Source organism: Ornithorhynchus anatinus, chromosome X5 (assembly GCF_004115215.2).
Source record: "Ornithorhynchus anatinus isolate Pmale09 chromosome X5, mOrnAna1.pri.v4, whole genome shotgun sequence".
Taxonomy (NCBI): Eukaryota; Metazoa; Chordata; class Mammalia; order Monotremata; family Ornithorhynchidae; genus Ornithorhynchus; species Ornithorhynchus anatinus.
Window position 1 is genome coordinate 24,134,148 of NC_041753.1, and position 13,620 is coordinate 24,147,767.

The following is a 13,620-nucleotide window of genomic DNA, read 5'->3' on the forward strand; positions in this document are numbered from 1 at the left end:
TGACTGGGGGGGGGGGGGGGGGGTGTTAAAAAAAACCGGTGGTATTTGTTAAGATACAAGGAGATCGGGCGGTCCCACGTGGGGCTCACAGTTTTAATCCCCGTTTTACGGATGAGGCAACTGAGGCACAGAGAAGTTAAGTGACTTGCCCAGAGTCACACAGCTGGCAAGCGGCAGAGCCGGGATTCGAGCCCATGATCTCCCGACTCCCAAGCCCGGGCTCTTTCCACTGTGCCACGCTGATCCTTGGGACCCCGAAGGGATCCCTTATAAGAGGATTCTGCCTCTTTGCTCGGCACCTCCCTGGGCCCGGGACTAGTCAGAGCTGGAAAACAGAACGTGTCTCCTAACACTTGAGCCTGGCGGGGAAACTAGACCCTCTAGGCCTTTCTTTTATGTCCCTCCGGGACTCTGGGAAAATGAGCTCCATACCAGCTGGGCCTGGGTGGTGTTACGGGCCCAGCACCTCGGGGGCGGGGGGGGGGGGGGGGGTGGAAAGGAGAGGGATTTAAGTCAATAAATTCTAGGGAGAGACTAAAAACAAAAGGGAAGAGATGAAGTCTCTTAGGCTTTCACTCTACAAAGGCAAATGACCGATCCGTCGGTCCATGGTATTTATTGAGCGTTTAATGTCGGCGGAGCAGTGGACCCGGTGCTTGGCCGAGCACGAGTCAGTGGGTGGACAGAATCCCCGCCCTCGAGACCCTTACGAAAGAGTTTTCCCCAAGACGTCCACGGGGAATGAGGTGAATGGGGAATGGGGCGGGGGGCTGGGGGGGCAGCGGGGGGGGGGGGCGCCTCGGTAGCAAGAAACCCCACCTCGAAGCCGGAAATTCCGGGATCGGCTGCAGTCCTGGGCTTTAGTCCGACAGCCTCCCCTCTCTCCCTAAGCCCCGGAAGAGTTCCACGAGCAAGGGGGCCCTCGAATTCAAGACGCGGAAATGTCCACCCCTCGGGTCGCGCTTCCAGAAAAACACCCCTTTCCTAGGATACGAGGGCGTGCCCGGCGGATCTGGATTTTTACATCATGTACAGACTTCGGTATCTTGGTGAAAAACCCCGAAGACGTAGGATACTCTTAAGGAGCGAACGAGTGACGCGGGTGAGGACATGAGACCCAACAGGGTTCAGTGGTGGCCAAAAAGAACCCTTCAATGCATCCCTTTCTTCAATGCCATATAAAGTTTATTTTTCTTTACGTTGTTGTTTTTAAATGGTATCTGTACCGCGCTTACTACGTGCCAGGCACCGTACCAAGCACTGGGGCAGATGTCGGATAATCAGGTTGGCCACGGTCCACGTTCCACATGGGGCTCACGGTCTTACTCCCCATTTTACAGATGAGGTGACCGAGGCACGGAGAAGTGAAGTGACGTGCCCGAGGTCACCCGGCAGACAAGTGGCGGAACCGGGATCGGAACCCAGGCCCTCTGCCTCTCAGACCCAGGCTCCTTCTACTAGGCCACGCTGCTTCTCTGTGCAACTAAAATCGTCCCTGATTTCCTATTTTCAGGGGACAACAGATGTAACCGTATTTTAGTAAAAATAAGAAAGAGTCCCGTCTCTCAGGACCGGGGCCAGCTGTGGGGTTCTGGATAATGGAGCGTATCACTTAAGTCGAACGCGCAAATGATCTGAACTCTTCGAAACACTAATCTGGAACGAGGGTTCTGGCAAAGGCTTGAGAGATCAGTCGACTCCCGGAAACACCGCCTCCGGGGAAGGGACGGATCGGGTCGGTGGGAGGATGGGGGGCGGGGGGGAGGACGGGAGGGTGGTCCCCCGATCACTCCTTGTCGTTCGGGTCAACTCTTGCTGGGTGGTGCCCGCATTTCCCAGAGTCGGTGGTGGGGAGGGCTACAGTGGGCTTAAGAATTCCCCTCCGATCCTCACGCTGCCCCTCACCCCCCAGACCGAGGATTTGGGGCCCTACATATTCCCACAGAATGACAACAAACCCTTTCTCTCTGCCTCCTCCAGTGGGGGACTCTGGGCCCACTGCCGCCAAGGAGCGGGCCACGTGACACCCCAGGAGGTGGCATAAATGGGAAACGGATACCCAATCGTCGTCCCTCCCTCTCCGCGGAAAAGCCCAGCCAGCCATCCGGCCCGTAGGAAGGACAGGACGCTCTGCCCCCAGGAGGTGGGAAGAGAGACCAGGCCAGTCAGAAAGCGCCTGGAGCCAAAGGGAATCGCGGCAGGGAGTGGGCGAGGGAGCCGGGCCGAGACGGAAAGGGGCCGGGAGAGGGAAACCGAGACAGAGTGGCCCAGAGAGAAAGAATTCCCGGCCGTGGCGTTAATGGGGCCCGGCGGCTCCCCGTGGGGAAGGGCGATTCTCGGACGCTCCTTCCCCGTCGCCTCCCCAAGGGGAGGCTTCAACGGGGCGCTCCCTCCGGGCTGGGGGGGGCGGTCCGGCGGGGGTTTCAGCAGAGGCCGCTTTCCACTGACGCCACGCCCATCCCCCTCACGTGGGCGGGGTCCCCCTCCCGGGCGAAGCCAGCGGGGACGGAGCCGACGGGCACGCTCGGGCCGAAGCTCGGCCCGCAGAGGGGCCGCGCGTAGGCCTTCTCCGCCGCGGCGGCCTGCCGGGGCTTGGCCGGGGGCCAGTCGTGCTCGAGCCTCTTTCCGCTTGGCCGGCCCGGGGAGGGCCGATCCCCCCAGGAGTAGAGGGGGCTCTTCCCCCACTCCCGAGCTGGGGCCGGCCAGCTCTCCGCGGTGGGGGCGAGAGCCGGCGTTCTCCGGTGCTGCAGCTGGGGAGCCGGGCTCGGCGGCGGGAAGCTTCTCCCCTGCTGCTCCCCGGACCTCCTGTGCTCGAGGCGGAGAGGCCCCGCGGGGAAGGGCCCCCCGCAGACGGGGCGGCGGGGGCCCCTCTGGGGCGGGCGGCCTCTCAGCGGGAGGCGGAGGGGGTCCAGGCCCCAGCCGCTCCTCCTCCCACCCGCCTGGCCCTCGCCGGCCCTCTCCGGGGGGTGGGTTCTCTGGTGCCGCCGGAGGTGCGAGTTCTGGCCGAAGCTCTTGGGGCAGCGGGGGCAGCGGTAGGGCCGCTCCCCGGTGTGGCTCCTGTGGTGCCTGGCCAGGTCCGACTGCCAACGGAACCTTTTGCCACACTCCGGGCACCCATAGGGTCTCCCCAGAAGGGGCTGGGTGTCCGGGGCCCCGGCGAGAAGAACCGAGCTGGAGTCCCCCGGGACGTCCCCCTCCGGGCCGCCTGGTGCCCGGCGCGGCTGAGCGGCCGCCACGTCGGCCTCGTTCTCGCCGACGGCTCCTGTGGGGAGAGAGTGGGGAGGGGCGGGGATCCCCGGCTGGTCCCCGGGAGGCCGGGACACAGAGAGGCGCCTTCTCTGTTCACTTAAGATCTCTCCTGGGGGATGAGCTGGGGGCGGGGATGAGCGGGGGTGGGGGGCGGGGGCTGTTTCGACCCCAAAATGCCCGCCTCGTTCCATATGGAAAGCAGAGCAGACTCACGTCCCCAGAGTGAGTCTGAAAGCCAATCCTGGATGGAGGGTCCGGGAAAGATGGCCCGGATTTGGGGGTCCACAGAGGGTGGCTGGGTACCTTTCCCACCTTGCTTCCCACCTGCACAGAATCCTCTAGGGATGACGCTCTCCTCCGAGGGCTGGAGGTCCGGAAGCCAAAATCCTTCCCCGACGTCCTCGTGGGAGAAGATTTGGGGCTTGGGAATGGAGAACCCTGTTGGGGAAAAGGGGGGAAGAGGCGGAGCTTTATGGCACATTCGACTTCTCCTGCTTTTCTCACTCTCCCCGGAAATCACCTAGGCCTCAGAAGATTCCCTCTCAAGCTGAATAACAGCCCTACCGACTCGGGGGGGGAAAAAAAAAAATCAAATTTCAAAATGGACCTTAGAAGGGGTCGCCTCTGCGCAGATGGATTTGGGCGGAGGCTGTGTGACGCCTGCATTTTTTTTTAATGGTACGCGTCAAGCACTTACTCCGCGCCAGGCGGTGTACTAGGCGCCGGGATAGACACAAGCTAATCAGGTTGGACAGAGTTCCCGTCCCACACAGGGCTCCCGGTCTCAATCCCCATTTGACAGCGGAGGTAACCGAGGCCCAGAACGGTGAAGTGATTTGCCCGAGGTCACACGGCAAAGTGGAGCTGAATCGGTTCGATCAATCGGAGGTATTTATTGAGCACCTGGTGAGAGCAAAGCATGGAACTAAGCGTTTGAGACAGTCCCCCGCAACCGCAAGACGCAGGTTCCCTGCCCTCCAGGAGATTAGAATCAAGGCCAGCTCCCCAAGACCGTACGGCAGAGAGTGGGCTGGCTAGGACTTCTTCGGACTCCTGGCCATCAGACCCCTCCTGCCCCTAGGACCCCAGGTGAAGTGACAAGAACTGGAAGATCCCTATCCCTGATCTGTCGGGTCACGTGACTGCTCCCGAATCTCAAGGATTGGGGGGTGGGGGGCGGGGGAATTCTTACCCAAAGAGACCACGAAATCACAGTTCTCCTGAGGGACGTATTCTCCATAGAAGTCCACCTGGTCGGGGTCAAGCTGTTCCCATTCTTCTTGGGAGATGCTCATGGTTACATCTTTGAATGTCACCAGTCCCTAAAATTGAAATGGGGGGGGGGGGGGAACATGGTCGGGGGTCAAGGAGAGAAAGAGAGGAAGAGAGAAGGAGAGGGAAATGGGAGGGAAAAAGGAGAGGGAAGGAGAGGGAGGGCGAGAGAAGGAGAGATAGGGAGAGAGAGGGAGAAAGAGAGGGGGAGAGAGAAGGAGAGGGAAGTCCCTTAACCTCTCTGTACCTCAGTTACCTCATCTGCAAAATGGGGATTCAATACTCGTCCCCGTCCTGTTTCGACCGTGAGCCCCATGTGGGACAGGGACTGTGTCCAACCTGATGACCCTGTATCTATTTCAGCGCTCGTTACAGTGCCTGGCACATAGTAAATGCTTAACGATTACAGCAGTTATTATGAAATCCGGCGGGAGGGGGAAATATTCACCTGGAACCCAGCTCGGAGGAGTTCAGCTGCCAGCTCCTGGCCCCTAGGGCTCCCCTCCTGGGGAGCAAGTGGAGCTGGGGGAGGAGAAGGGAGAGTCAGAGGGGCTGGGAGCTCTCCACCTGAGAACTGCCCTCTTGCCCCCCACCGGGGGCTCAGGGGGAAATGGGGGAGCCACTCTCCCCCGCTTGGCCAAAGCTACAACGCAATCTCCCGTACCGCCAGGGAACTCAGAAGGCCTCGTCGTTTAACTTCTCTGGGCCTCAGTTACCTCATCTGTAAAATGGGGATTAAGACTGCGGGCCCCACGTGGGACACGGACTGTGTCTGACCTGATTATCTTGAATCCACCCCAGCACTCCGAACGGCGCTTGGTTCGCACCGCCAAAACGCGCTCAACAAACACCATTAACAAAAAAAAAAAACGGTTCCAGTCGATCAAGTCTTCAGCAGCCCCAGGAAATAACCCACCTCAACTAACGCTATTATACCCTCCCAAGTGGTGGGTACCGTGATAAATCCTACTGATTTGACTGGCCGAGACGGGCTCCCTCGCCTGGGCTGGCTTAAGGGCACCGAGGCAGTTGGGGGGGGGGGGGACGGACAAGGTGAGCCCTGAAGATCCCCTCCAGGCCGCTCACGCTTTGACTCTCGGGGGACGCCGTCCCTCTGCCGCCACCACGGCCCTCCCGGGGACTCACCGCCGTCCTGTAGCGGCCCAGGCTCTTTGAGGCCGAGGCCCGGCTGCTCTCTCGGCTCCACGTCCGGTCCACAGGCAGCGGCCTCCTCCCTGGCCGGGCCCCGGGCCGGGGGTCCCGACAGCCCCAGGCTCGGGGACAGCGGGGCGGCCTCCGAGGGCGCCCCCTCCTCCGCCAACACTTCCTGTCCGTGGACCCGGGTCGTCACCTAGAAAGGACCCTCCCCGCCCCCCCGCCCCCACCCCTCTCAGTCACCCCTGGGCCCAGGGCCGGCGGGAGTCACCGAGGGGGCTGGAGATATCCCACCACCCCCTTCGACCGGCAGCGGGGAGCGAGGCTAGGAGAAGCCGGCTGCCAGGATAGGATCTGATCGGGACCCTCCCCGCCCCCCACCCCCACCCCCCCCCCCCGGCCCCTAGCTCCCTCCGGCCGCCCCCGGGCCCGGGGCCGGGGGAGTCACTGAGGGGGCTGGAGATGGCCCACCGCCCCCTCCAACCTGCACGGCGGCGCTAGGCTAGGAGAAGCAGGCTGCCAGGCCGCGAGCGGCACGGAGCCAGTCAGGTGTTGATGAGCTCTCGGGCTTCCCTGACCAGGGGGCCCCGCCCTCCACCTCCCACTTGGAGTGAAAACTTGAGTCGATCGACATTCAGGCACGGGAGTCCAACGATTAGAAAAGTCCCTCCACTCTCACGCTAATGGCGGGGGAGAGGGTGCCGGCGAGGCACGGCGGAGAGCGCGGCCAGCTCTTCCGGAACGAGGTCTGGAAAGAGTGCGGCGGTAAAATTAGGAAATCTTCCTCCCGCCTGTGGTGGGTGAGAATAGAAAGCTCCGGGAGGACGGGGTTGTGTCCGCCGCTGTTAATAATTCGTGCCGATGGTGGTGTTGGTTAAGTGAGGGCTTAGTGCGCACCAAGCACCGTTCTAAGCGCTGGGGAAGATGCGAGATAGTCCAGTCGGACACAGTCCCTCATCGGGCTCACGGTCTAAGTAGGAGGGAGAACAGGGTTTGAGTCCCCAGTTTAAAGATGGGGAAACTGCGACCCAGATAAGAGAAGTGGCCTGCCCGAGGTCCTACGGCAGCATGGCCTAAGGGAGAGCCCGGGCCTGGGAGTCAGAGGACCTGGGTTCTAACGCCAGCTCTGCCAAGTGCTGGCTGGGTGACCCGGGGCAGGTCGCTTCGCTTCTCTGTGCCTCAGTTTCCTCAAAACGGGGAGACCTCTTTCCCCTCTGCCTAAACTGTAAGTCCCACGCGGTCGGTGGACCTAATTAACCTGTACCTACCCCAGCGCTCAGAACGGTGTTTAACACACAGTACGTGCATAACGAATACCCTTTTCTTAAAAAAATGGAAGAGCCCAAGTTAGAACCCGGGTCCCCCGACTCCCAGGCTCTTTCCGCCAGGCCACGGTGCTTCCCTTGTTGGGTGGTTCCGTATCCCTCAGCACAGGGCTGCGCGTCCAAGGGAACGCTCGGTAAATGTCAACAGAAGGTGAGCTGAATGAATTGAATTTGAAGTGGATTAACGAAACTGATCGGAAAAGAAATCTGACCAAGGCGGTGGTGACGGAGATAGCAAATAACACAGAGATCCACGGAATCAAACTGTCCAAATACAGACCAGACCTAAATGAAATGAACTATACATTCGAGCTATACGACACGGGTACTCTGAATGGAGGGGTGAGGGGAGAGGGAGGGAGAAAAGAAGAGAGGTGGGGGGTGGCGGGTCGCAGGGGGAGGGAGAGGCCTGGAGTACGGCACCCCTCCGATCCTGCTCACCGGGACACGTTTGCAGGGGGCGGGGCCTCTCGGGAGCCATTTTGATGATGGGAAAGAGGTAACTCAGAGAGTCACTAGATTGGAAACTCCGTAAGGGCAGACCGTGAGCCCCATGTGGGACGGGGACTCTGTCGGACTTGATTAACACACATCGACCCCAGCGTCTGGAACAGCGTTTGACGCATAGTAAGTGCTCACCAAATACGATAATGATAACGCTGTACTGCACGCTCCCGAAGTCCAGTGCTCTGCACACAGGAAGCGCTCAGTAAATACCGCTGATTGATCGATTGACCGATTGGGAGGAGGTGAGAACTAAGTCAGGCCGAAGGCTCCTGAAGGGATAGAGGCAGAGAGCAAGAGAACCGGCGGGAGACAGAAACAGGCAGAGCGAGACAGGGAGAAGAGCCAGACACGGAAGCCAAAAGACTGGGAGAGAGAGCTGGATATAGGGAGGAACAGAAAGCCCCTCAACCCCCTTCTTGTCAAACACCTGGTGCTCAACTTTCCACCCCCGCAGAATGGATTTCCCGAGAAATCGGGAAATCCGGACGCGGTGTGGCCTAGTGGAAAGAGCCCGGGCCTGGGAGTCGGAAGGACCCGCATTCTAATCCCGGCTCCACCACTCGTCTGCTGGGTGACCTTGGGCAAGTCTCTGGGCCTCAGTTCCCTCATCTGTAAAACGAGGGTGAAGACCGTGAGCCCCACGTGGGACGGGGACTGTGTCCAGCCCGATTAGGTCGTATCTACCCCAGCATTTAGTTCGGGGCCCGGCACCTACTAACCGCTTAATAAATATCATTAAAAAAACAAACCAGGGGGCGGACCGGAGTGCCCCAGCCTAGGTGCCTGACCGTGCCTGCCTCGGCCCCTTCTCCGCCAGATGAAAATTCCCTCTTCTCACCCACTGCCTCGGCCTCCCGGACTCCGGCTGGGCGGCCTCGAGCAGGGCCACGGCCTCGTCGCCGCTGTGGGGCCGCCGGTCGCGCACCCAGGCCTGGAGGTGGGCGGGCAGGGCGCTGAGGAACCGCTCCAGCACCAGCAGCTCCACGATCTGCTCCTTGGTGCGCCGCTCGGGCCGCAGCCAGCGGCCGCACAGCTCCCGCAGACGCCCCAGGGCCGCGCGCGGGCCCGCGGCCTCCTCGTAGCGGAAGCCCTGGAACAGCAGGCGGCAGAGCTCGGGGCCCCGCTCGGGGCCCCGCTCGGGACCACGCTCGGGAACCCGCGGGGCCCGCCGCGGGACCGGCTCCGGGCTGGCCGGGGGGCCGGCCTCCTCCACCTTCAGCACGGGGGGACCCTCCGGCCCCCGGGGACCCGGAATCCGGGGGCCCAGAGCCGCTGGCATCATCTGGCTCGACGGCTCACGTCCAGATCCCCGCTGGCATCCGCCTCTGGGAGCCCCGCGGAGCTGAGCACCGGGAAGGAGGCTTCTCCGAACGGGACGGCACGGGACGGGGCGGCAGCCGCTGGAGAACGAGAACCACAGAGAAGGGACCGTGTCCACTGGGCTGACACCTGGGGGCGGGGGGGACGGAACGGACGTGAAGACAAAGGGCACGTGCCTCCCAAGTGCACATGCCAAGCCCTGGGCTAAACGCTGAGGTAGATGCAAGATAATCAAGTCCCACATGTGACTCACAGTTTAAGCAGCAGGGAGAACAGGGATTGAATCCCCATTCTGCAGATGAGGGAACTGCGGCACAGAGAAGTTAAGTGACTTGCCCAAGGTCGCCCAGCAGACAAGCGGCGGAGCCAGGACTAGACCCAGGTCCTCTGAATCCCATGCCCGGACTCTTTCCCCTAGGCCACACTCTCTTTGCCATTGCCCTGAGGCGCAAGCCACCAGCCTCCCCTTTATCAGTCCACCTGCCTCCCTCCTCTCGCTCCCCGTTTCCCTCCACTTCAAGCAAAGACTCCTGACCACTGTCCTCAAGGCCTCCTAGACTGGAAGCTCCTGTGGGCACGAAATTGTCTACCAACTGTGTTATACTGTACTCTCCCAGGCGCTTAGAAGAGTGCCCTGCCCATAGTAAGCGCTCAGTGACTGATCGATGGATTGATCTCTGCCAGTTCACTCCTTCTTGCTCACCTGCTCTGTTCACCCCCTCGGCCCCAGCTCAGACTCTTCATTCCTCACAGACTCGCCTTCTCCTCTGGCCCTCGCTTTCACCCCTCGGGGTCCTGGCTCAAGCCCTCCCCCTCTCTCATCTTCAAAGTCCTCCCGAAACCCCACCTTCTCCAGGAGGCTTTCTCCAATTCAATCTCCTTCTCCTTGGGTCACATATCCTCCCAATGACCACTTTAGCACTTTCGCATGCCCAATCCCATTTGGGACCTCTTTTCCGATCGATTGAAATGCCCTACCGTCGAAGCACTTATCCGTTCACCCGTCCCGCACTGCAATTCTCTTTCTCCCCCTATCTGAAAAGCATCTGGCGTGTCTGCCCGCGGTTAGGTTGGGGAGTCCTTAAGGGGCGAGATCGACTCTTTTACCTCTACTGGACTCTCCCGACCACTCGGACCGGTGTTCCGTCAGAAGGAGGTGCCCAGTAAATAATGCTGGTTGATTGATTAGGTGGGCAGGGGGAATATCTACCAACTCTGTCGTACTGTACTCTCCCAAGCGCTTAGTACCGTGCTCTGCACACAGTGAGCGCCCAAGAAATACCGTTGATGACGACGACCGATTACGCGCTTATGTCCGTACCCCCGGCCGCTCCGAGAGTCACCCAACCCCGAAACCTCCAGTACTTCGTGTCCGTCTCCTGATACTCTTCCCCGTCTCTCTGCTCCGTAAGGGCAGAGGTGGTGCCTACCAGCTTTTACCGTCCTCTCCCGAGTGCTTAATACAGTGTTCTGCACACAGTAAGCGTTCAATAAATACCACCGATTGACTGATGGCCCTCCAAGACCCCCCTCACCCCGTCTCTCCCCAGCCGTCATCGCGGTGCTTAAGCGCTTGGCACGGTGCTCCGTACACAGTAAGCGCTCAGTTAAATCCGACTGAATATAAGTGAATCCCTTAGCCACCCCATTGCCACGCACCCTGACCACCGCCCCCTCCCGCCTCCCCTACATTCTCATTCGTTCAGTCGTATTTACTGAGCGCTTACGGTGGGCAGGGCACTGTGCTAAGCACTTGGGAGACTACGATCCAACTGAGTTGTCAGACACGTTCCCTGCCCTCGGGTTTCCAGTCTAGAGGTCAATCAATGGCATTTATTGAGCTCTCACTGTGTGCACCGCCCTGTACTAAGCGCTCGGGAGAGTCCAATACGACAGAATTGGCAGCCACGTCCCCTGCCCACAACGAGCTTCCAGTCTAGGCGGGGAGGCGGACATTTATGTAAATAAATCATTTATAATGAATAATGTAAAGATATGTACGATCATACCTCTACATACCTCTTCCTCCTCCTCCATCCCCCTCCCTTCCCCCCACCCCGATCCCTCCCTCCCGCCTCCCGGCCCTCAGTTTCCCCTCTTCGCCGGGGCCGGTCGTGAGGTGACCCAAGCCGGCCTGGGTCAGCGAGGGTTCTCACCTCGGTCGTTAGGAGGGAGAGAGGGAGGGGGAAGGAACCGGAGGAGACGAGCAGCTCCCGACCCGACCGCGTCCTCAGACATCAAATTGGCCGGGGTCCCTTTCCTCAGCTGGGGGCGGGGAGGGGGCGGGGGACGGAGGAGGGGGGGGGGGGGGAAGAGGGGACAGGAAAGCTGCCAGGCTCCAAGATGTCCGCCCAAGTGACTACGTGCCAGGGGTTAAGATGGCCGCCGCCGGAAGGCGCCCGTCGCCCGGTTCGAAGATGGCGGCCGAATCGAGGGCGCCCCAGCCCTTGCGCCTCCGAGCCTCTGTCCGATTGGCGGTCGGTCGGCTGGGAATTTCAGACAGCCAATGAGAGAGCGCCGCTCATCCTGGCGGGGTTACGATAGGCTGCGGCCGGGACGAGGAGGCGGGACAAGGGGGCGGCATCTAAAGTCCACGGCGGGAGGGGGGCACAGGTTGCTGGGCAGATTTGTCCTGGGCGATTTGGCGCCCTCTAGGGGCTCGTCCCGCTACTCCAGCGACACCGCTGCTGATGACGGGGGGCGGGGCGGGGGGGCGCGAAGCGGGTCGGGGGAGCATTCGTTCGTTCATTCATTCAGTCGTATTGAGCGCTTACTATGTGCAGGGCACTGTCCTAAGCGCTCGGAATGTCCGATTCGGCAACAGATGGAGACAATCCCTGCCCAGCAACGGGCTCACAGTCTAACAGAGTTAACCGTGTGAAGCGGTGTGGTCCAGTCGCTAGATCGGGGGGGTGGGAGTCAGAAGGCCCTGGGTTCTAGACTGTAAACCCGGGGTGGGCAGGGACTGCCTCTCTTTATTGTACTTTCCAAGCGCTTAGGACGGTGCTCTGCACCCAGTAAGCGCTCAATAAATACGACTGGATGAAGGAATGAATCCCAGCTCTACCACCCGTCCGCGGGGTGACCCCTCGGACAAGTGACTTCACATCTCCGGGCCTCGGTTCCCTCATCTGGAAAAGGGGGATTAAGACTGTGAGGTGGAACATGAATTGTGTCCAACCCGATCAGCTTGCATCTACCCCCAGCGCTTAGTACGGCGGATGGCACCTAGTAAGGACTTAAGAAATAGGGTTTTACAAAACAGAGGTGGGGAATGTGAAGGGAAAGGGCCCAGGAGGGCGGGATAGGGAACACGCTCATTCGATCCCGTTTACTGAGCGCTTACTGTGTGCAGAGCGCTGTACTGAGTGCTTGGAAAGTCCAATTCAGCCACAGAGACCATGCCTTGATTCTCTTTATGGCTACTGTTTTTGTCCGTCCGTCTCCCCCGATTAGACTGTAAGCCCGTCAGTGGGCAGGGACTGTCTCTATCTGTTGCCGATTTGGACATTCCAAGCGCTTAGTACAGTGCCCTGCACATAGTAAGCGGCTCAATAAATACTGCTGAATGAATCCCTGCCCAACAACGGGCTCACAGACTGGAAGGGGGGAGACAGAGACATGTTGACCAACGCTTTTCAACTGAACTCTCCCAACCACTTAGTATAGCGCTCTCCACACAGTAAGGGCTCGATAAATGCCATCGACTGATCAATCAGCTCTGCGCTTGGATCTGTGACCTTAGGGGCATTTTGTAGTAGCCCCACAGCACTTACGTACATATCTATAAGGTATAAATCATTTATCTATATTAATGTCTGTCTCCCCCTCTTGAGTGGTGAGCAGAGAACGTGTCTACCAACTCTTTTGTACTGCACTCTCCCAGACCCTTAGTACAGTCCTCTGCACACAGCTAGTGCTCAATCAATACCTCGGATTGATCGATTCAGTACTAAGTGCTAGGGAAAGGTTCAAGGACAAGAGCGGTGTAGAAAATCCAGGGGGACTCACAGTCAGAAAGCAGGGGACGGGGGTACCTGGTATTGGGCCCACCGGGAACGGAATATAACAAATGGTGCAAAAGTAATCTCTGCCGTATCTAGAATTCATTTTAATGTCCGTCTCCCGCTGTGGACTGTGACCTCCCCGTGGGCAGGCAATGTGTCAACCAACTCTGTTGTACTGTCCTCACCCAAGTGCTTAGTACAGTCCTCCGCACAAAGTAAGCACTCAGTAATGACCATCGATTGATTGATTTCAGCCACTGGTTCTACCTCCGTTCCCAACCCAACTACCCAGTTTGAGTTTCATCTACTGCCCTCTCTTTGGCTGATAACGCAAACGTTCGGTTCTTAGGACTCCGAGCCACTCAGATCCGTTACAATTCCAGACCCTCTCCCTGCCCTTTCCAGTATACTCCAGCTCCTCGTAACAAGCCCTGCCATTCCCTCTGCCCACTCCCCTCTCGTCCCCACCCTTACCAGTCGATCACCGATTCTGTGCGAATCGTTGATCGTCCCCCTACTCCGGAGACAGACCGGCGGAGGAGGCCTGCCTGGCGCCCGCCCCGCCTATCCAACCTGAACGACTCTTCCTAACGTCCCGGTCTCCACTGGGTGATCAAATCCTTAAGATCGCACGCCTTGAGGACCAGAGAGGGAAATGAGGGCAACCGAGACCCGGAGGTAGGCGATGTGACCCCTCTCCCTTATCAGTCCGGCCCGTCTCTCCCCTTTATTCTTAGTTTGCGAGCCCCTTGAAGTTCAGGGACCGTGTCCAATTCCTACCCACG

At 59.7% G+C, this 13,620-nt stretch overlaps 1 protein-coding gene and 1 long non-coding RNA gene across 3 annotated transcripts; one reads left to right on the top strand and one right to left on the bottom strand.

The window, feature by feature from the left end:
• The first annotated feature begins 500 nt into the window (after positions 1–500).
• LOC114807956 lies at positions 501–1,198 on the top strand. The gene is made up of 2 exons (XR_003755952.1): positions 501–746; positions 892–1,198. It is a non-coding gene; the product is annotated as an uncharacterized LOC114807956 (long non-coding RNA).
• A 795-nt stretch (positions 1,199–1,993) lies between these two features.
• LOC103168555 (zinc finger protein 202-like) lies at positions 1,994–11,086 on the bottom strand. Of its 2 annotated transcripts, none has more exons than XM_029054885.2 (7): positions 10,985–11,086; positions 8,347–8,908; positions 5,668–5,872; positions 4,970–5,043; positions 4,442–4,571; positions 3,574–3,687; positions 1,994–3,262 (listed from the first exon to the last, which is right to left on the bottom strand). In XM_029054885.2, the coding sequence occupies exons 2-7, from the start codon at positions 8,788–8,790 to the stop codon at positions 2,424–2,426; spliced, it is 1,806 nt and encodes a 601-aa protein (XP_028910718.1). In that variant the 5' UTR covers positions 8,791–8,908; positions 10,985–11,086; the 3' UTR covers positions 1,994–2,423. The 2 variants fall into 2 exon arrangements, with proteins under 2 accessions (XP_028910718.1, XP_028910717.1); XM_029054884.2 differs by having other exon boundaries at positions 3,562–3,687.
• Between the last annotated feature and the right edge of the window lie 2,534 nt (positions 11,087–13,620).